Source organism: Strix aluco, chromosome 1 (assembly GCF_031877795.1).
Source record: "Strix aluco isolate bStrAlu1 chromosome 1, bStrAlu1.hap1, whole genome shotgun sequence".
NCBI lineage: Eukaryota > Metazoa > Chordata > Aves > Strigiformes > Strigidae > Strix > Strix aluco.
In genome coordinates, this window is record NC_133931.1 from 128,891,817 (window position 1) to 128,915,851 (window position 24,035).

General features: G+C 37.4%; 1 protein-coding gene across 6 annotated transcripts in view; it reads left to right on the plus strand.

The window, feature by feature from the left end:
* CDK14 (cyclin dependent kinase 14) overlaps positions 1 to 24,035 on the plus strand; it is a 321,627-nt gene that overhangs the window by 211,467 nt on the left and 86,125 nt on the right. For all 6 annotated transcript variants that reach the window (XM_074835205.1, XM_074835223.1, XM_074835248.1 and 3 more), the window contains 2 exons: positions 5,499 to 5,562; positions 18,431 to 18,479. In XM_074835205.1, coding sequence (XP_074691306.1) covers positions 5,499 to 5,562; positions 18,431 to 18,479 — 113 coding nt within the window. The remainder of the gene's footprint in view (positions 1 to 5,498; positions 5,563 to 18,430; positions 18,480 to 24,035) is intronic.

The following is a 24,035-nucleotide window of genomic DNA, read 5'->3' on the forward strand; positions in this document are numbered from 1 at the left end:
TGTGCTCACTGACTTTACCAGGTGGTAACACAACACTTTTCCTGATTGTGGAAGATGTGGTTAAGCTCTACCTAACAGTGACTCCTTGGGAGGGAAATGCGGCAGTAGGTGGATCATCTCGACAAATGGCTTAGCACCATGACAGACTGCAAGAGAGAGAGATCACATAAGCTTCTCCTCTTCCAGACTGGATGGGAAATTCCATGTTCAGAGCTGTCTCTGGGAGTGATGGAGCTGCCGTAGCGAAACCCTGGAACTCGTACTGCTTCTCAAGAGACAAATCTAAAGCAGTAACCTACTTCCAGCTAATGAAAAGGAAAAGAACTCCTAGGTTTTTGACTAAGTTCAAAGCTTCATTAGATATGCATGTTTTGGAAGAATATAGCAGATTTTTGTTGAAAAACAGAACATCTGAAACCTCCAAATCTCACTCAACAGAAAAAGATTGCTGATTTGGAAATGGCTGTGCAATACTTACCCTCTTCCTCTTTTTGTTAAGTTCGGTTCCTCAGACAGCTGTAGTCTCCGGTAGTACCTCACATCTAAGGACTCGCTAAATGCAGCATGTTTTACCTAGCAGATAGGAAGACTGGAAATCTTAATGATCCTTAAAAGGAAAAATAAAATAAGAAAACATTTTTACATCCAGCTTGTAACTTTTCCTAGTTAAAATTCTAGGGCATTTTTCAACAAAAACATCTTTTTATTGAAGGGGAAAAAAAAAAGATTCACTCTCCTGACATTTTTTTGACTAAACTTTGTTTGTTCATCAACTTGACCTAATGTGAAAAAACGTGACAATTCAGCAAATTGCGTAGCCTGATTTCCATAAAAGTTATCTAAGGAAAGGCAGCTCATTTGCATGCTGATCTTGTTTTTCATTCTGCTCTGTTGCTACAAAACCCTGAATAATACCACAGGCTGCATGTTCTTTGTCTTGTTGAAGTCCAAACCATCGCCTTTCTTGAGGATCATCAAATCTAACAAGGGTTAAAGTGTTATTTCAGTAATATACAGCTTTGTATATTCAAAAGTTGTAGTGCAAATGAAAATGCTTGATCTTTATTAATTATGCCTGCACTTGGGAAAGAGCTGATGGGAAAGATTTGCACTGCTGCTAATCTCACAAGAGATTCAGAGGACTTCTCCGGACAAATTGTTACCCAGAATAAGTTATTACATGCCAGTAGTAGTGACTGTTTTTGCATTCGAAGCCAAATGCAGGACAATATGACCAATTGTGTTGGTAGAATGGCATAATTCTCACTGTAAAATAATGATTCCCTTGCACACCAGGGAGCAGGTTAATTAATGGAATGATAAATCTTTGTCAGATGCAAAAAGCAAACAACTTTTTCCTTATATTAAAAAATCAGTGTAATGCAATAGGCCTTAATGCATTTGTTTTGCATTTCCTGGGAAATCTTTCTATATCACACTTTTATGTGGAGAGTTGAACAGCAGGTTCTGTTTTCCTAACTTTCTGCCAAACTGTAACAATGTCAACTGGCAGTAAGGGTACTTGGCCCTCAGAACCCTGATGTGTTGTAAATCTGTTATTTTCATATGAATAGATTTCTTACCCTACAAATTAGATTAGAATCTGGCCCTGATTTTGAACAGCAAGATTCAATGGAGAAGGTCATTTTATCTCATTTGTTAGGGCATAAAAGAGCCCAGAGTGGTGTATTTAGTGTGGAGCAGCAAAAACCCAGTAGGTTTTTGAGTTTTCTTTACAGAAACCATAACCATGCTGGTCCCTAGAAAACATTAAATCCATTCAAAATTTGAGAATTGTAGATTATTCTTGTGTTATTAATTCAATTAAAAAAATAGGATATCAAACCATGCAAGGTGAATGTTTACCTCACTGAGAAGCAAATTATCAGTAGAGAAAGCAAACAAGTTAGTCTTATTTTTTCAAATAATTGTCAGTGTAAATAAAAGCTTATTTCCAATATTAAATTTGGGCTTGATTGCCATAACAGCGGTGGTTATTTACGTGTTTTTGGAACACGAAATGGGAAGAAAAAGCGTTAATATGTAGAAGAGACAGAAGTCCCGGTGACGTGCTTGGGATGAGAAGTAAATGGTGAACCATGAAAGGATAGTCAGGGCTAGGAGGTCACCTGTAAAATAACAGCTCCTGGTGTTCAGTTGTTGTCCCAGGCTGCTGTGTCTCCAGTATCTTCAGCTTCTACTGGCTGCTGTAAGGTTAGACTCGCTCTCCAGCACTGGTGGGGCAGCCAGTGGTTTGCTACAGCTGGCTTCCTCATATAATCAGTTAGATGCTAAGATGTTGCCAGTGGTTTGGTCTGGGTCATCTGTTCTAAGTGTTAAGGAACAGTGTTTTGGAGTAAAACCAGAAGACTGTTGGGTTTTCCCTTCCTCCTCCGCTTTTCTTTTCCATATTGATCCCTTAATTCTCTTTTGTAAGCCACAAAACAAGGCAGATCCTCTCCCACCCTGGTGTTATATGTAAACTCCACTTTGCTTTGCTTACAGCAAGTGTCAAAACTCATTGCTTTGGGTTGCCTAATCCCACCTCATCAAAACAGGATTGATTGCTGCTTAGAAGTATCACTTGCAAGGTGATGCTTACAAATCTCTTTACATTGACATAACTGTGGGCAGTGACTGTTTCATCTTATCCAAAACCACTGTTGTTTCACTGCTGCTTTGTCCTCATTTGTTGTTTGATAGTCATGTATTGTGAATTTCTGTATCGTGCATGTTAAAAATTGTGTGGAAGAAGGATGATCTTTATAGTGTTTGTACAACTCATTAAAATGCAGTGTCTGGATCCTTGCCTGAACTACCAGGTTGCCTCTACCTTAAAAATGTTAGGCATTTAGATGATAGAAAACCTTGTTGTTTTTAGCCTGACTTCTACCCTTGACAGAAGGTATAATTATTGTAGGTGGTTAGAGAACTCCAGTGCACAGAACTTGTTTGTGGCTGGCTCTTAAACACTGTAGCAGCAGATGTGCTGGAGTATCATTAAATAAATGGTGAAATAAAAGATTGTGGGTGACATAAAATTCATTACAAAAGTGATCTTCCATCAAGTAAGCCTTCTGTTACTGGACCTGATATAACTTTGAAAATCAGAATAATCCATTCCTTAGCTCCAAGTTCTACATTAAACTGATCTGATAAATATTTTACCTTGCACTGGAAGTTTCAGGTAACTGTTAGCTGGTTTGTTCTTAACATTCATCTGTACAGTGCCTTAGCTGGCTGTCTCATCTAAAATAAGAGGCGATTAAGAACACACGTTTAGAAGGATGTGGCTAATTTTCTATTCATAACGTTTCATGAGAGAATATTCCTTTGATTTGAGAAGAGGGGTTGCAAAATTCAGGACCGCATTTCTTAATTTAAATTGAGGATGCGAGAATCTCTGTTTTTAATCCACGGGCTCCCTCTGCTGGTCTGGGTGGTGCTTGGCACCAGGAGCTTGATTAATGCAGGAGCTGAGTGAAAGTTATTTGCAAATTAGTGACATAGTGTCAACGGTGTCTCCTAACTTCTTCTTCTATGTTTAATGAGAGAATTGTGCTCTCCATAATAGCGATAACGAAATGGATATGGGTATTGTGATGAACCAGGGTTGCAGGGTCAGGTTTATCTTACTCAAATGCCGATTAAGACATATGTCACAGGGACTGAAAGCAATGTCCTACAAACAGTATTTACAAATAAAATCAGTGAGCTTGCATATCCAAATAACCACATCAATGTATACTGTCTAATTGTACTGGTACTGTCATCTTTGTTTCTCTGACACCTTGGTGCTCTGCTTTCACCTCCCACTACATCTAAATTGGACTATTTGCTCGTTGTATTTGATAGTGGAGAAAAATGATCTTTGCATTAATACTCTTAGATTAGAAATATGTTAGTATTGTAAATTGCTTAACAAATTTGAGACCCTAGAGTCATAAAGCGCACCTTGTAGGTAAGAATTGCATCTGTTTAAGAGTTCACTTATGTTTGCCTCAGGTTTTTAAGCCCATTTCTAAATTTTATGAAATAAAGTTCTGTCAGAATTGAAGAGAAGTTTTTTGTGTTTTGTCTTCCCAGTCTTGCTTCTAAGAATTTTTTAAGCTTGTATTTGTCAACCTGAACAAATGTTTACATAGCTTAAGAAGTGTGACAAATGTTTTAGTGGTCTTTCCATTAATGCTCTTAGTGCACATGTATATTGCAGCAGACACAATAAAAAAAAGTATCTCTCTTCAGCTCCAAATGATTGGGAGTAGATGTCTTGTAGCTTGTTCTAAAGTATCACACGCCTTCACATACATGGACCAAAGATTTTCATGCTAACTTTGTGCTTGTTTTTTGATGATGTAAGTGACCACAGAATATCACAGTGACTCAAGATATGCAGGTCCAAAAGATATATTCAAAAGATCTGCAGTGCAGGTAGGGGCAGGGCTGGCAGGGGGTTTTGTATATTTATGACAATGCAAAACAAACACCAGACTGGTGTGAAATTCTTTCACTTTAAAACATCACCCTTTTATTCCAGGGCCTGAGCTTATAACAGCTATTGAAAACAGTCCCTAACATTTTCATTCATGTTAGAAACTGGGTGTAAATTTGTAACAAGAAAGATCCCACTAGTGAAAGATCAAATTCCATAACTCATTCAGAAATGCTTTTCTAGAGCTACTGATTTAGGTGTTCCTCTCAGCTCACTTAAAGCAAGCGTTGACAGTGATGTCTTATGAAGCAAAACCAGGTTTGGGAGAACTAATTATAGCAGTTCTCTCCATTTACGTATTATTTGTGCCGAAGAAATGGAGGGGCGAACTTTTTGTGTGAGCAGAGGATATAGGATGCACATGAGAAGTGTCAAATACTTTGCTGCTGAAAGTTGGCCTGAGTTACACTACGAGAAGGACAGCTGAAATGAATAGAAACAGAGCATAATCCATGAGTCAATAAAGTCTATTTCCTAAAAATTTACTGGTTTTGTGTATACATCCACTTAAAATGACAGCTATTCACTGTGCATTCTTGTTCATGCCATGCTTTTGGTTATCTGCTTCACCATCTGAGCAAATCTTCTATCCTAGCATCTATTAGGTATCTGTTCATCTTATTTAAGTTTACAGGGATTGAAATTATTTCTGAGCTAACATATCTAACCTGTGTAACACCAGTGCTCTGATATGCAGGTAGCTTGACACTTGTCAGTGGAAAGTAGTTTTAACATATATTGGTCAAATAGGCAATGTGACAGGAACACAGCACCGTTATGTGCTTTACTGACTCCGCTGGTACCTTGGAATGTGGTAATCATTTAATTTTTTTTGTACCCTCTTCCCCCAGTAATTAAGCCTATTTAAAGTTTGGATTGTAAGGTACATTGAGCTTACAATGAGGAGTGGCTTTATGCAATGCTATGACTTGTTAAGTCTTTTCCATTAAAGCAATATGTGGTTTTTTTCTTTTTCTTTTTTTTTTTTTTCTCTTTTTGTGCACAGGTACTTGGAACACCAAACGAAGATACGTGGCCCGGAGTTCACTCTTTACCCCATTTCAAACCAGGTAAGTTCCAAGTTCGTCCAAATTCTCTTCCTGGAAGTACGGGACACAGATAATTACATCGCCACCCACAAGCTTCAAAATTACCTGGTACGCAGCGCACGAACCATAATGCATTTTTTCTAGCTGCTTACTTTCTATTGAGCTCAGGGTGGGGGGTTTTCTTTTGTTTAATTTCTTTGCTTTCTTTTGCATTTTCTCCTGTTTATTACAGTATGAGCCTGTCCTGCTTGCATTTCTTAGCCACTGAGTATTGTACCTTTCAGATTGCTGGTAGGCTCATTCCTGATCGGTATAACTTTTCTGCAGACCATCCTGAACATTGAGGAATACTGAAAGAAACTAAAGAGTAGAGAAAAGACTTTGTGGAAGCTGAAGTTACTACTAGATCGTGTTAGAAACTTTCTACAAAGGTTCCATTTTTTTAATGTGCTGTTGTACTTCAAGGTGTCATACTCTACAACCATTCCTGAAAAGCTGTTTTACCATCTAATACCTCTGTGTGACCGGGAGCAGTTTGTTCTATAGAGACTAGGAGTACATGATAAGCTTCATTATGCTATGTATGTACGTAATATATGTAGTCTTGTGAACATTTGAGTGGTGATCTTGGAAATACTGTTTTTAAAACATGCCAAGCAGACAAATGAGTAGGAGACATGTTGGCTGGTGGGGGTAGCAAAATACTGGAACTGGTTGTCCAGAGAGGTTTGACATCTCCACCCTGCCTGAGCAGCCTGAACTTGTTGGACCTGCTGTGGGTGGGTTTGGACTAGATGATAAAGGTTACTAGATGCTTTCAGATGAAACACTTAATTGTCTCTTAGTGTATTTTACTAGGATGAGTCTTCAGTTTATAACCATATGACTAAAGTCTGGAAGTGAGTGACAGAATTGCCCCAGGAATCCAATTTCAGATGTTTTTTGTCCTTGCAGGCCTAAGGTCTCCTTTACTGGTTCTTCTTCACTGCAGATGATAGTCCCTTCAGCTTTTGTCATAAACTGTGGCAACCTGGCATCCTATGTCATTTAAACCTAATTTCCAAGTCATCTTATAGGTTAGACATAAAGAAAAAGATTCCCTTTTCATTCCAGCCTGTCTTATTCATCAGCAGGATCATAGTGGCTTCTTTGGGGCAGTAAAGAGGCAGGAGATGGGGCAGAGGAGTTGCAAAGGACAAAGAGACTTAGTCAGCTATCAAAATAAGAGAGAGAGAAACAAATATATTGTAGGGCTTACCCTGACAGTAACACAGAGCCTTGAGAAAAGGGAAGGCAGCCAGGTTTCTTGCACACTGCCTTTCAGTCGCTGTCCTCATGCTGTCTTATTGCTGTGTAGTGAAATCACTCTCTAGTGCTCTCTAGTGAATTATTAGAACTTCTTTCACAACTACACTTTTTCACTGAAATACTAAAAATACTACAGTGTTCTTCCCAAAATCAGTGTGTTCACAAGCTTTTGTGTTTCTCATTCTTGGTACGGATTAAAAGGTGAGTATATACACAGAATCCTTACAGAAACATAGTGTTTTTTAACAGCAGTCCAAAGACATTGTTTTTATCCAAGAATAGTAAAGAGGAGGAGAAAACCTGGAGATGTCAGTGAGTGCCCTTTGGATTTGTTCTAGGTTTTATTCTTCTGTGAGATACAGGAATGTTTTGAACAGCAGATGGCAGCCAAGAAATTTCCTGGTTTCATTTTTCTGTTTGGCTTCCAAGTGTGTTAGGAGATGTGGGTTTACCACAGAAGAACATCAGGAAATAAATCCACAGTAGGCAATTCATTAAATCTAATTTTTATACAGGCATTGTGTTAGACTTGATTTTATTTTGTCCATCCTAGGCTATAGATTTTGTCAGCCATGAACACGTAATACTTATACAAATGCAGAATGGGGACAGGAGGAAAGATGCTTCCAAGATAGAAAGTGGTCACTCAGTATTTTCACCATTTCTGCATGGTGTGGTCTTTGTTCTCTCGGATCCTTTCCACGTCTCTGAAGTATGTAGATTTTCAAGTCAGAGTAATTACTATTCTCGCTGGCAATTACTTAATCTTTCTAGGGCCTGTTAATGCAAAGCACTGAGCCCCTTAATACCCATACACTGTGGAGGTCTGAGAGCACTCCAAATGAAAAAACTCTCTTCTGTACACATACTATGTTCTGCACTCCCTTTGTACCACTTTGGAAAAAGGAATTTTTTCTTGTCTTACAGTTCCTTATTTGATGATTTTAGAAATTACAGCAATAGAAAGCATAATCTAATTGGACAACCAAAATTTGGCTTACATACTCCAAAACTGAGTAACTGGACTTCATGCTGGTAAAGTGCAGAATGGTTAGAGCAGCAAAACACATTACCTCTAGGATCATACTGGGGTACTGGGATCTAAAGCATGCTCTGCACAAAGTGCTCTGACATATGGGCTGGACTGGAATTACACAATTTGCTCATGCTATTAGGGTTGTTGAAGCTGTTTGGTCATGGATACCAGGTTCTCTGTTACTTCTTAAATAAATGCTTTCCTTCATGCCATCCTGTGCACAAAAATTTTCTGGCTGTGGCAAGGCTGCATTGTCCCCTTCCACAGATGCTCAGTGAGCCATGCTTCCCTCCCTGTTGATCTGAAATTATTGTTACATCCTTGAGAAAATTTCCTCAGCGTATGGGACTGAAAGACTCTTCTTTCCTGTCTGACTTTGGAGCAAAAAAAGGAGGTTAATGCTTTAATAATTAACATTTAAGATGATTTAATCTTTCCTTTCCTTAACAGGGGGGAAACCTGAAATGTCTTTCCAAATCTGAACCAAATCCATTATTCTTTAAGATCTGTGGATTTACTCCACTTAAATATAGATGATATGGGGTTAAGTAACTCCTGTGCTTTGCATGTCTTTATGAATTTTAAGACTGATAGCTGCAAACAGTAAGTGTGATAAATTGAGAAGTGCAGAGAGCACTGGTGATGAAGATATCAACATCCACTCAGGCAAGGATTTGATGCTATAAACTGAGTTGTGTAAGCATAAAACAATAGGATTTGAACAGAAAGTATCAGCGATAAATAGTATAGTTTAAAGAATGCTGGGCACATTAAATGCCTGTGGAGTTGGGAAGACTGTTGAGAGTAGAAACAAAATTTCATTGTATTTCTTGTTTGCATACAGACTTAAATAACTACATTTCATGCTGTGATTTGATGGGACGCAATCCTGTGCTGCAGAGGTAATCACAGTTTACTAGGAGAAACATGTCTGAAAAGCATGGCATTAGTGTCTTCTGTACTAGAGTGGCCAAGGGTCTGATTATTATGGAAAACAGCCAGTGCATAAACAAGGATGATCTCTGTCATCTTAATATGCGGGAACATTTCTGAGGCTGAATGTGTTCCTAAGGCCAGCTGTGGGTAGCTCTACGTCATCTAAACCTCTAACCTCAGTGATTTTAACAGCCTGTAGTTGTGAAAATAAAATGGTTGTAATTTGTTTTGCCATTTAAAAAGACAGAAAACAACTTGTATTTTATCTTCCTACTTTGAGATCTTTGATAACTTTCTATCTTACAAATACTCTAAGTAGTATGGGAGATATTTAAAGCTAAAAGTTGGCCTGGTTTTTGAGCTTTCTCTGTGCTTCAACCTCCATCCTCTCAGTTTGTGTTTGCACCTGTGCACACAGACACACATGCACACATGTCCTGCATTACTTAAGAATGATATAAATAATGCATTTGAAAATCCTGAAATACTTCAGAAGTATTTCAGTAACTTCAGGTTACCTCTGTGATTCACATTGAAGCTGGTATGACTGCTGTAGTCTTAAGTGGGTCTTCTTGTACTCATGTATCGCCAAAGAAACCCAGGCATTCTGGATCACTGTGAAAGTAAATTTTCTGCCCTCAAGTAAGAAGGCAGTTTGAGGAAATTATAGAAAAGTATGTGTTGCTGTTTCAATAAAATCTTGAGGTTTCACCCAGTTTAGAAGCCCCATGTTACAGGTTGTTGGACAGAAACACTGTAAATGATGAACATGACCCTCTGACACATGACATGGAGAACATATTTTCACTATTTATTCTTTTATTACAATACTTCAAGAAATATGTAGATCTGCTGCACTAAAACAGCTCCAACCACTGATTATATCACTGGACTAATATCTCCAAGAATGAAATGAAATTAGTCATCTGCTATATCTCATCTGTATGAGTGGAGATCAAGCAGTATTCCAAAACAATCTGCTTCCTTTTCACTCTTGATTCTGAGTCTTCCTGATTTTTGTGTATTACTCTCTACATTGTCATTAAATCTCCCATTTTTCTTAGTCCGGAGTCTTACCTTCTTTTCTTCTCCAGCCGTTTCTCCTGGATTCAGAGTCCTGCCCAAATAATTGAGCAAGATAAGCCTTTGGATCAACATCTACACTTAAGTCAAGTTTTCACTTTTCCTACATGCTCAATTAGTGTTTGGGACTGATGCTGCGTAACCTCCATCCTGGGAAGTTAAATAGAGATTTATCAGAAGGTACTGTCAGTGAGCAAAGTGGGAGAAGGTAAGATATGGTCACAATGGAAGATAAATGAAGTGACAGTGGCCATGAAGAGATGGTAACGGTCAAGGAGAAGTAGCAGCTTGTTAGGAAGGTGGAGAAAACATGAGAATGCTTTTTAATGTTCACTGTGCATCAGTTTCCTTACAATACTGTTTCTAGGTGAGAGAAAGTTAAATATTTAATCTTGGGCTGGTGGTGTAGGAGCCTGAACCTCACTGTGTTCAACAGACGATCCGATATAATATAAAGTAATACACCTGAAAAGGTGCCTTTATGAGGCAATAGAAACATCTACTGAGCACTGATTTTTAAAAGAGAATCCCTAAAGTCAGGATGAAAAGAGTTAAGAGAAAGAGACTCTCCTTGAGGAGAAAACAGAAGACAAAAAGAAACTAGAGTGAGAAAAGAGCATTCATAGGAAATACTGCATAACACAGAGTCTGCCAGAGATTGACAGATACTTCGTGGATTTATTAAAAAATCCTGACTCTGTGACTGACAAAACCACTGCAGAGCTGGTGTTCTGACTCAGGAATTCTGCTTTGTTTCCCAGATGATCAATAAATATAGATTTGGTTCAGAAATGTGATCTGCCTACCTGCATCTTAACAGCTGATTGATAGCCAAGTTTTTTCAAAGGATTAAGTCTTCAGTGGACTGGGCTGAGAGACTAAACTACTTTTGCACAAACCTGTGGAAATACTGTATATGAGTACATAAGGCTTTTCAAACTTTCATAACAGTTTTTCCTGTAGAGTTTCACCAAAGCCTGTCAACAATTTGTTACATGCTGAACCAATATCTTGTTTGTTTACATCTACACTGATGCCAGCGAATGTTCCCAGGTGACGTGGGAGTCTCTGCTGTTAAATTCTTAGAGCAGCCTCTGGCATGCCTTTACTCACAACTAGCACTTCCAAATAATTAATTTCTGGGCATGGTTTGGGAGTTAGTGTGGGCTGGGGACTGTTCCCCGTAAGAAGGATGGTCCCACCTCTTTCTTGGAGCACGGAGGTGAAAGGGTGCTGCAGTAGTACAGACACAGGACAGTCATGGTGTCTCAGCCAGACAGCAGTCCTGAGCACATTTAAATTACTGGTATAGACGTAGTCTTCAAGAATTTGAGTACTTGAAGAAAGGAGAGAGAGGGATCTGTAAAGGAGAATTAATTTCAAATTTCTCCCCCTCTTCTTTAGTTTTGGCAAAATTGTAATATTTGATGTTTCCCCAAGTCTGTGGTATCCACAACCCAAGGGAAGCAGAGTTGTCAGTATTTTCACCATTCTTTAAACAAAATTGCATGAAACTGAATAGTTTAAGTAACTATTGCATATGCAAGGGAGCAAGGGTGACCACTGCTAAAAGGTGGAACTGTTTAATGTAGAAGTCCAGTGCTTTAGACAACCCTGGCTATTAAAATTGCATTTTCTAATCAGTAGGGAGTTTAGAAAAAAAATCTATCCTTCCTCTTTACACAATCTGTGCTCTGCTAAATCAGGTGCTTTTGGAAGGGAGGGGAGGAGAGAGGGGATGGGGATGGAGGGTGGGGACTTGAAGTAATTTTTCTCAAGACATTTGGCATACAAACAAGCAAGGTTTAACTCATGATGATAAAACTCCAGTTGTGATGGAACTTCAGTAAAAATTCTAATTGCACATTAGTGCAATATTTTTAGGATTGAATCTTTAATAAAAATAGCACATGAGTCTTACATATCACAATACAGTGTTAGTCACTTTAGACTTCTAATTTAAATGTAAAGAAAACCCGTTTAAAGAAATAATGCATTAGACTTTTGAAAATATTAATTATAGTGATGTTTAAATATTTGCATTTAAGCTAATCACATTTGGTTTTAAATAGAGAACATTAATCAAGGAATGCATAGTAGCCAGCATGTTTTGATTAACAACATAAAAAATGCCTTGAAGTCAAACTGCATTTTAAGTTCTTTGGTTTAGACTAGAAGCTGATTATCAATAGTGCTAAAAAGGAGCTAATAAATAAAAATGTAGTCTGCTTCTAATTCCTTATGTAGCTTTTGTTGCCTATTCCAGGTCCTTTCAAGGCAAACGTGGCAGAGGTATAATAGTTCATGTGTTTTTCTGACTGATAAAAAGAGAAAAAATCCTCATCTTGTTTTATGTTACTTAAAATGCAAGTGCTTACTTTTTCAATTCTCACAGCAGACCAGTAGTTCCTTCAGTGGTCTGCTAATAAGCTCACTAGTGAGTTCTGCTGAAATTCGCTTCTGTTTGAACCTGCCCTTGATGCAGGGCTGTCAGATGGAGTGTGTTTATCAGGCAGATAATGATGTTTGCAGTGGAGAGCATGTGGGTACGTATGTGGGCACACAAGTGAGTATGCATATATAACAGTATTGCTGTAGAGCGGTTTTCTAAAGGAAATAAGAAACAGAAAGAAAAAGAAATACTGTATTTCTGTAAGAAATAGAAATACTGTCATTTCTACGAACGTTTAATATACAGCTGGGTGTAATGGATGAACATTCTGGCACAGGCTTTTCTTTGCCCTAAATCTTCAAGCTGAGTACAATTTGGGAGCATTTGTTTTAAGAAAATAATTTTTTTGATGCATCAAGTTTGTCAAATCAACCAGCTCAAGAAATTTCCTCCCTCTCTTCCCTCTGGTTGCTCACTTCTGATTCCATTTTGCAGTTGTTATTCCAATAGCTTCATCGATGCTACTGTTTGTGAGGCACAGTCCTAAAAACTTCGTGGCATTGAGTAAAAACACGAGGCATTGAGTAAGCTGTGCTGCAAGGTCTGAAGCAAAGAGCAAGTCAAATTCATTTCCTGATGGAAGAACATTTGAGCAACTGCGCCACCCAGCATCTCTGAGTGGGTTGTGTATAGTGCCCAGCAGAACAGTGAATCTTGGCTCTGAGGCTGGGCTTCTGAAGGTGTGGATGTTAGCTTACCCGTTTAAAATCTTAAGAGTAAATGGTATGCTACAGGAAGATCTTGAAATTGGTGCTTCTTTCCAGTAAAGAATATGAGTACTGTATGTTTGCTCTTATTTATGCAGTTCTCTATAGGGATTGCTTTACACAGCATTTGATTATGAACACGCCACTCGATCAATCAAGATTTGGCTAACTTGTCCTTCTAAGAAGCAAATGGTAAACACTTTTAGGTGCTGTGGGATTTAAACAAAACCAAAAACCTCTTCCTTCTTTTGTTTCCTATAAGCAAAACCCACCTTTTACTAGTGAAATACAGCACCCATGTGAAAAGCCAGCTCTTTAACACTGAGGTATGGTTGCTAGTGAGGATGATGACTGTATATTTGAGATAAAAATGTAGAGGATCAAATTTTGTTTCCCAAATTTGTTCCCAAAAGATTTGCAAATATTTAAGTGCTTGCATAAAGGAAATTAAAATCACGCTTTTACTTTAAATTTCGGGTGAACTTACTGTGTCAGTCTTCCAGTGTTTTTATTCAAAATAAGCACACTTAACAATAATAATAATAATCTGAAAAGGTTTGAACTCTAGTATATGTACTCACAATTCAGCTATAAAAATTCAAAATACAGCTGAGATCAAATCTTGATCTGTAAATGTACAGTTTTTCAGGTTTCTTTAATCTCAGTGTTTATGAGAGTGAGCAGCTGCCTCAGCAGGATGATGTGCCTCGCGTTATTGACAGTGGCTTTGCGTGCACTGGAGGATGGTTGTGTGGGTGGATGATGATGTTGTCTGCATGAAATTCTCACATGTACCTATTTGCCTTTCAGTTCTGAGGGAGGTAGTAGTAAGTTTTCACTACATGGAGTTTCTTCCACAAGGTTGGATTGAGACTTGGATCACCTGTGTTGCTGCCTTTTATAATAAATTTCTTTTTTGGGGGGAGCATTCATGGTAATTCTGCAGTGTTCCCAGGATCTCACATACAGCCAAGACCTACTGACTGATATTACTATTTTTTTTATGATCAAATCAATGGGAGCATCTGAAAAAACAAATGCTAAAGCTATATGCTTGAAAGTATCATAAAATGTAATTTCATGCAGCTGGTCACAGATAGGTATAGCTTTAGATTTGGTTGTATTAAATCCATCTAGCAAGAAAGGACGGAGACATTCATACAGATGTGTGAGAGTCGTTCACTCTGAAAACTTGGGGATGTAATTGTGAGACAGAATTCCAGTTTGGTCATTAATTGGACACAAGCAGGAGATCCTCAGATAAAAGTTGGAAGGTTAAGTTACCTCTTTTTTGCCTGTGTTGTGACTGCAAGATTGGTGTTCATAGGTATGTAATATTGTGGTTTCACAGTTCAGAACTTAAAAAACTGGATCATGATGGAGAAGCTCGAGGACAAGGTTATTGTACCTCCTCTGTTCTGACAACTCTGAAATCAAAATCAGCTGGTTTTGTTATTCTGTTTTTATTCTCTAAAGAAGGATTAATTCAGGAAGGGCCTAAGAGCTGCCATGTGCACAAGTCTGGGCTTAATTACCACAGTAGTCCCATCTAGTTATACTGTCCATGAAAGTTAACAAGACTCTGGTTAGAGGCATGACCACAAAATTGTGTAGAAAAATGTGAGCTGTATTTTATTGATATGTGGTTCATTTCCTTATAAAGAATTTAAAGCAAGGAGCCTCTAATTTGCTTGGAGTTGAGGAGAAAGAGTTCATACCAATAGTTAGGAGAAGCATGATCTGCAGTCACACAGCATATAAACAGTGTTTGAAGTTAAGGATTCAAGACTAATATTTGCCTCTCTGTAGACAGGGTTTAACCCTGTCCATGTTTTTCCCTCTAGTTTTCCCTCTTCCTGCCTGATAAATATAGTGTATAAGGTAGTTATTTTAAAAGAGCTTTAGAGTAGAGCAGTACACTGAGTAAAGAAGGAAGATCCCTTTGAGAAGTTTGTTCATTTTGCTTATGCATATCCTTTATAACAGCATTTACATAACTGGTTCCAGTGTATCACTTTTTCAGTAAAAACTCCTCTGGCATAGGAATAGTTTCTCAGTTTCTTGCAGAACTGAAACAGATCTTTGGACATGAAGACCTTAAGGCAATTTGGCCAGTTGGTTGACTCTGTGTTTTCTTCCCACAGTAAAAATAGCTTTAATTGATTAAAGTAAACCCCTGACAGTCCAGTCAAGAAAATATGTTGTATATGATACTTTTCAACTGTTTTAAGTGGATATAGCTCTGTTGAAGTCAGTGTTGCTGTGCCAGTTTGAACCAGCTCAGTATCTGACCAAAACATATTGCAGAATGGCAGATAAAATCAAAATCTGTCTTTCCCCACATCTAGGTTAGCTTTTCAGCAATGCTTCAAGTCGGTTCAGTTCTCTTTTCACCCAGGACTTTTCTGTACGAAAACAGATTAATGTGCAAATCTGCACTTTATTAGCTGAACTCCCATGTGTATCTCAGACTTGTTATGCAGCACTGTCTAGCTGCATCTTATTTTTCAGTCCTTTGTCATAAATGAATGGACAGTGTTATGGTTGGACTATTTACTTATAAAGTATAGGAAGTCTTTATTTTCTTCCAGTTTTTATGCATAAGTATCTGGTTGCATATATGTTTTTAATTCACATTTGTAAACTGAAATTCAAGGGTGAGCTCAGGTCCTGCTGAGGCCAGTGCAATTTGACTATTAACTGTAATGTTCCTCCCCCTTCTAAATTCGGGTCATACTCTCAATGCTAACGATGCTTGAACAAGTTATTACAGAACACGTACTTCAGTACTGAGTTTTTATTTGTGCTATTGTATATTAAAACATAATCACAGGCACTGACTCCAGTGCCATGTTGCTGGTACTGAACCATGGCTGCATCTAATAATGATCCTGACTGCTTTGCCTGTTTGATTTAAAGACCTGCCTCGGGGCATTGGCACATCTGTAGTAGATGCATTACATGCAGTGCATAATACAGATAAAAAGAAATTGGCACTTCCTATAGTTTTAATCTGGATGCCTCAGGTGTGATAAGTTATTTTGTTGTAATATGTGCACATGGAAGATTGTAAGGAAATCTCTTCACTTGCTGCTCTCAGTAAGAACGTACCCAGCAACTTCTTTTTTTTCCCCTCTTTAACCCTTATGTTCTGCACTCATTGCAGGGTCGAGACTTAACAGAAAGTAGAGACAAAAACTACCACAGTGGTTTAAATTACTTCTCCTTTTTATAGTATCCAAGCTGCTAAGTGCCTGGGATAACTGACTTTATCAGTAATTGAAAAGTACTGTGAAGCTTCTAATTTACAAAATTTAGAATAATGTCAGTAGTGTGGTATTCAATCTAAATGCTTCTCAAGTTCACATGAAGTAATATGGTAGCATTTTCAACAATGAGACATATTGAAAATTAGTTCAGATACATTAAGAAATGTGCACAAAGTTGGCAATAAAAATATTTTATTTGGGGAGATATATTTATGGAGTAATATATTTTCTGTTAGTAAAATGTACCACATGACCTATAACTTATTTCTTACAATATCCTAATCCTACCAACAAATTAAGGTTTATAATACTGTATAACACAATTCATAAAAATTCAGCCTGATAATTTTAGTTTGTTGAGAACTGTGTAAAATGATAGCGTATCTGAGAGTTGCTGAGAGTCATCTCTTAGCTAAACATCTTAATTCTGACAGAAGTCAGCTAGGTGCTACTTTAATGGTCACGTACAGTAGTCAAATATTTTTCAAGTGCAGAAACTTTTAGTTGGTAATACAAAAAAACCCAAAACACAAAAACCCAAAACCCACAGAAACGCCTTTCAGACTTTTGTTTCATATGTTCATCTACATCTAAGAGCCTTTAACAGTATGCCTATATAGTTAGCATTTGGCTTTTTTTGTTAAGAAAGTTATTTGAGTAAATTTAGATACAATATTACATAAGTGATATTTATAATTTATGTTGGTGCTAAAACTAGTTACAGTCATGTAGCTTCCAGTTTCCAGGACACTTGTCATACATAGCTAAGAGGGAGTGATTTCATTGCTTTAACTGCATTAGTATAGTTAAAGCAACAAAATTTGTAAATGTGAAGTGGCCCTCAGGCACAGTTTGCAGGTCTACCATGAAAGCTTCTGATAGTGAAGTCAATGACACTTGAATTTTCTGCATACATTTTTGTTTGAAGAAAAAAAAAAAGATATAATAGGTATAAGAAACAAAATCATCCACACTGATGCTAGGATTTTGTATGCGCCATAGTTTTGGCACCTTTAAACTGACTATGTATGAAGTATATATGACAACTTTAGAACTGACATAAGCAAAGTATACAAATACAGGAATTTGAACATGACCCCTCTCAAGTTACATTTATAGTTGTTTTGCACAGTAAGATGCATGCATATGTTTGTGCATATATATATATGAAAAATGTTGTAACTGAACAGTGTGCCTATTAAATGTCATGTTCATGGGTGGAGAGGAATTAAAATCAATTTTTGAGGTTTTATGGAGTATTTTGTAAGTTTGACTTCTTCACGGCAACTAATGCCATCACACTAGGGTAGTTGGCCAGGGCAAGTACCAGTCTACACGATAGGATTTCAGTGCAATGAGGCTTCATGGAAAATGTTATTATATTCACCAGCTGGATTGCATTTGTTTCTTCCTGAGAGGCACTTAGCTCCTGTTCAGAGGGCTAACAGAATACTGGCTCTTCACTTCTGCAGGAGCTTTCATAGCATCTTTCTCTGCCAACTAGAGTCCTACTGCAGAGGAAGAATCTTCTTGGATATGAGAGGGGAAGTACTTATATCTGAACTTAAGAACTTAATGTTTGAGTAAATAAGCTGTCATTGTACTTGTTACTTCTGCTCGTTATTTATATGTGTTCTGTAGAAAATGGACTCTTATGTGGCCATCATGTTTTGCACATCCCTGAGTGTCACACAGAGAAAAACATGACAGTGAGGTCACAGAGAATTGTATGTATGATGAAGAAAAAAAATGCTAGATTTCAGGCTTCTTTTTTTCTCTACCAGTCAAAAACTACTTTAGAAATAATTGTAAAAATTTCCATTTCTGGTGATGCTGCAGTAAATGAGCTTTAGGTCATGATGGTTTGTTTTGTTTGTTTGTTTAACAAGTTGGGGTCTTTTTTGGGTTTTGTTTCATTTTCTCCCTGTTTGTATGGCAATTGCTCCTATGCTGGTTTTCTTTTCCTGTCCTGGTACTTGAGCTGCAGTAGTTAGATACAAATGATGAAATGATGAAAATTGACAGTAGATAAATATATATTTTTTTAAATCCTGGTTTTAGAGTAAATAATTGAATGTGTCTCTTCTTTTTCTTACAGAACGGTTTACACAGTACAGCCCTAAAAACCTTAGACAAGCATGGAATAAGTAAGTTGGCTTTTTTAAATTACACTTTTGACTCTTCAATTATGTGATTCATGCCACGTTATCATAGTAAAGAGGTACAATAAGTACCTGAAGTTATCATAGTTAACTTAAAATTACTCTATCCTTTTTAATTACAGTAGAAATGTGGAATTACTGAAGTATTATTCTTTCCTGCTTCTGCCAGTTTTGAATGTTTTTGAATTGCCAGTTACCTGTAAATAGGGAGAAACTGTATAGCATTGTATTTTCTCCTGGGGTATGTCAGTTGGCAAGTGTATTGAGCTTATTGAGAGATGCTGTGTTATTGCTTTGGGCCATCTTCTTTTCTCTGTTCCACTATAACAAGTAAGAGACTTTTAAATAGTATGTTTTTAATCAGCTTTTGAGTGTTGTTTCCACATAATCATCCCCTTGTTGCCAGGTTCATCTGGTCATTGCTGTGAACTGATGACCATACTGTTGTATATTTTAATTATCATGACTGAAAAAAGTCAATATGAATTCACTGCCTTTTTTTTTCCTTTTAATGTTTCCTGAATTTTGTCACATTTAAATCAGATGGACACTAATACAAAGGTATTGTGCTCAAAATCCAGAAAGGTTGCCTGGTAAACCAGGAATGCCCAAGCAATCATCTGTGTAAAGTTTATTAGATTTCTTAGCACATGAAGAATCTTTGTAGATAGGATATTTGGGCAGCACTGCACTGAGTGATTAACTTCTTTTATACTTCCATACACAGTTTGAGTTGGATCAGCAGGATAAACAGCTATGTCAACAACTTGTCTTGCCAGAAAAATTGTTAGCATTTTTCTCCACTCTCTTTTGACCAAAATTATTTGCAACAAGGCTAAGCCTTTGCTGCACCAGCATTGTTGTTTTCTTTCTGACACTCATTCCAAATTTTATTGCTGGTACCCACTGGCTGTCTTGTTGGTAGTTTACCAGGGAGTTCAAGAGATAAATCAACAGGAGACTGAAGCATCTGCTCTTCCAAGCTCACCACTGAAGCTGAAGATAGAAAATGTTTTGGTGAAAGAACTTCCTTGTTACAAGGAAAAAAAAGTTACCAATAAAATAGAAGTCCAAATCCTTTTTCAATATCCTAATTTATTAGCAATGGAGTGTGTCTACAGCTCTAAAATTCATAACATGGTCTCTTGCCCAAGATGTGATGAGGTTTATACTCACTTTGCCATTCTATTATTTCTTTTCCATCTGCTCCTTCCAAAACTAATTTGGTCCAGTGTTTTGCACTGAAGCACAAAGGCATTTTTTCATTTTAAAAAAAACCCAACACATACCAACTTTTGAAATTATAGTTAACTGAGGGAGGAGAAATCTCTTAAAGTAACAGGATCATAGTTAAAATTAGGTGTTAGTTGTTGGATGTGATACCATCAATGTTCATCCTTTAAGTCAAAACCTGTATTTCTGCAGTGCTAGGCATCTTTCATGACCGTGTAGCTAGCTCTGCATTACTACTGGATCCTCCATGGTTAGGACTTACTTTATGATTCCTGCAGTGAGACACGCAAAACTGGCACTGAAGCCAGTGCAGGCTTTCACAAAGGTTAAATGACACCTACCTGAGTTAACTGACTTTCAGCAGTCTATAGAGAAGTTCCATACTTGTCCAGTTCAGGCTGGGAGCCTAATTTGGTGGCTTTTGTGCAAAAGTCCATCTCCTGTTTACTCTAGAGAGAGCAACAGGAAGATTAGCTTCACTTATAGTTGGATCTTCTGAATATCTCAAACAGTTTTGCCAGTTCTTGTGATCCTTGCAGGGATCATCCAATGTTTGACTCTACCTCAGTCTTGCTGCTTGGAATAATGTAATTCCCTGAAAGTCACAGCTTTCATTTTCAAAAGTAAGTCACTAGAATTGTCTATGTTCTGTCCTTTAACAACGAACAAACTTGCAAGTTCATTTTTTCTTTGAAAGTAGTTAATGAAATCCAAAAGCTTGGAAGAAGCAATTATATTACAACATAGGCAATTAGATCTGGATTGGGAAAGAGGGACAAGGAAACTAATATTGATGTGAATGTCTTTGCTTGGGGGCATATATATGTGTAAGTAATGTGAATAGATAGTGACACGCTATTCCATCCATTCTGCAGGCGTGGACTGAGTGTTCTTCTATATTTTAACAGCAGTTAGACCCAGCAGTATCTCCTGTGTATGAATAAGTACAATAATAGATTTGAATTTTAGAAGTTACTATCTTATATTTCCTTCAAGAACATTGCATTAAATTTCTGGTTTTGTAAAATAGAAAAAAAAGAACAAAACCCAGTTTGCTTAAAACATACCCTCAATCTGTGAGACTTCATAATTGACACAAGTTATGATCACATCATAGGCTGACTCAAATAAGACCAGAGGTTTTTAATTTCTAAGAAACCCCTTCAAAAATATTTATACATTTTCAATGTTCCATGCATAAAGGATTTGCCGTTTTTCAGCATAAATGAAGGGACTGAAAGACTGAAAGCAATGACAATACATAGAGTTCAGCACTTCATATATGTGGTTCTACTATAATAGGAGATATTCAGAGCCTCGAAATTATGTGTCATTTACAATCGAAATGTAAAGGATTTTCTCTTTTTTCAGTGTAAACCTTTATCTGTGTGCTGCATCAGAGCACTGTTTCTTGCACAGCTGTAGTTAAGGATGTATAAACATTTCTCTTATAGACATCATATTCCCAAGGGTTTATAATTCAGCTATAAAATTTAACACATGGACAGACTGATCCATTCTATAAATTTTCTTTCTTTATTAGCATGTTTCAAGAAGTAGCGATCTCTAATCTTAAAAAAACCCCAATATTCCTTTTTAACTCCCTGGATTAATTTGTTGAAGGCTGTTGATGATACAAAAATGTCTCATTTGAAATAGAATTGTTTTAAGGGCAGTTTGGATAAATGTGAGACCTAAGTTGTGGAGAAAAACATACAGCCTTTTGTTTTTAAGTATGTATTGGTTTTGTTACAGAATTACTTCCTCTCAACATCTTAGTACCTTTGAAAGATACGCCTTAAAGAACAATGTGTATGGCCTTGGAAGGATTTACGTGTGTGCTTAAACTTCTCTGAGGTGAAGTCCTGTTACTGCATTTTATAGAGAAGGGATTAAGATACAAAGAAATTAAGGAGTTTGTCACATAGAAACTGCCATAGAAACTGTAAAACAGACCACAACCTTGAACTTCATGCTCCCAAATTGGAAGAGAACACTTTTAATTTTCTAAACACAATGGAGCTTTCACCATCTACCGTTCCATCTTTCAGGCACGGTCTGGCCCTTTGTCTTGTTTGTATATATATGTTTTGAGGTCCTGGCATGGAAGAGTGAGAATATGAGTTTAGAAGCCTTCAGAGAGGCTTACCTCAAAACATACATTCTAATTCCGTTTATGTAAGGAGAGATTACTAGAAGGAAGAATAACACTCTTCCAACATCTACAGAATCAGCTTTATGTCTGTAAGGCAGAAGGAACAGAGGCAAAAAGCTCCAAACCACCCAAAAAATCCACAGGTGGTAGATTGGGGGCAAAATAATTGCACCTGACTGACTACACCAGCTTCCATGAGATGTGTATTATAAAGGCAGAGCCAGACAATGGAACAACGATGGACACAAGCCAATGGCTCTTTAATTCCCAGTCTAACTGGAAATTAGCTAAAAGTGTGTAATGTAACAGCAGTGACAAAGTGAAACCCAGCAGACTCATTATATAAGAAGCCAGATCCCTAAAATTCTTAAAATAGAACTGGTCAATATTAGAGGCTACTTTTGGGACATGTTTGAGGGAAATAATGTAACTATCACTTATAATGAATTAAGTTCTTTGGAGGTTTTAACACTTAATTTCTTCACTGGTTGTCAAACTACTTAAAGATGATAAAGAGAATATTTACTAGATAAGATGAGATTTATAAATTTTGTAGAAGTGTTTATAATGTTAGGAAACAAAACTTGCATTGACATTTGCATCTATCTAGTATAAAGCTTCACCTCCATTGCATGACCTAATGTATTGTGGAATGTGATTATAAAATACTGGTCTAAAAAGAATTAAGATGTGGTAATCTGATCTTCCTATAGAGTTCATAATGAATTATATTTTCACCTTTTTTCCTGAACTTTTCTGTTCAATTATCTCTACACAATAAAAACCAAGAACAGCTCTGCCTTCAGAATGCAGTGCAACCTCTTTCAATTTGCAAAAGCTTCTCCATCATAATAAACCCTTACAGAAGAATGACAAAAGAGAACTAATTATCCTTGTGTATATTTGGTAGGATATAAAAAGCTTTTTCAGATTCTTGTGTCATAATGGGTTGCATTGTGAGAAATTAGGTTGGAATGAAAAGGTGCAGTTGAAAACAAATTCTGCTCTGCATAAATAGGACTACTACTTTGCAATTCCCCAACATGGCAGTATTTATTACATAAATGACACTTTATTCTCACAGCTAGTCCCACTGCTGGGGATTTCTTCCTTTAACAAGATGGCCTCTGTATTTGGGACCTCCCTTCCTGAGGCCAGGGTGTTTAAAAGTTGCATTCCAGGATGGACTGGCCTATTTTGGGACTGTTATTCAATGAAAACTTCCTGAAGAAAGCAAAGTGAGTGAATAGAGATGAGTCCACATATTTTGAGTATTTCATTTCAAGCATGACACAGACTATGAAATTGTTTAGAGCTGAGACTTGGGAAGGGTTTTTGGTTTGGGGTTCTGTTGTTTGGGTTTTGTTTTTAAGAAGATCTTTGCCTTAATGGGGTTTTGATTACAGATAAAACTCTCTTCTAATTGTCATTTTTATCCTCTTCACCTCCTGTCCCTTCATCAGCATTTCTCATTGCAATGTAGTCTGTGATGCCACTGAAAGAATATTCAAGCTCTCAAGCACAGTAGGAACAAAAAACTGTAGTGTTGTCATTGCTAAAACTTTCCTGATGGATAAAACTAAGCAATAAGAATTTTAAACTGTACCTGTGCAAAAGGTGGATTATATGTGTAGGACTGTGTGCAGTTTGAGTATGTTGAGGTTGCACTGGGGCTGTCCCCTCACTTGCATTTGAGGAGGGATCAAGAATCATGCCAGGGGGGAGCAAGAATGGAAACCAGACACAAAATGAAAAGATTTTGTAGAAGTGTTTGTGATTTAGAGGCATATAAACCTGCCTCTGTCTCCAGATGACATGCAGTGATACTGCTGTACTGAAAAAAACATTTTTAACCTCCCATTTTGTTTCATATTTCTTATAAATATCCCTTTATCAGTCATTATCTTTTGCCTGAAGCACCCTAGGAATCGTATCATGACAAAGCCTATGTTAACCTGCGATACAAACAAGAAGTCGTTTACGAGGTAGCAAGTTTATTACACTATCTTTATTTAAAAATAACCTCTCCAGTATTCTCTAGCGGGCAGGTTTACCCCTCAGGTGGAGCAGTGGTGGGCCATGAGCACATGTTCCGGGCCGGGGGAGGCCTGGGGGAGCACGGCAGTGCTGTCCGCGTGAGGGGGAGCGCTCGA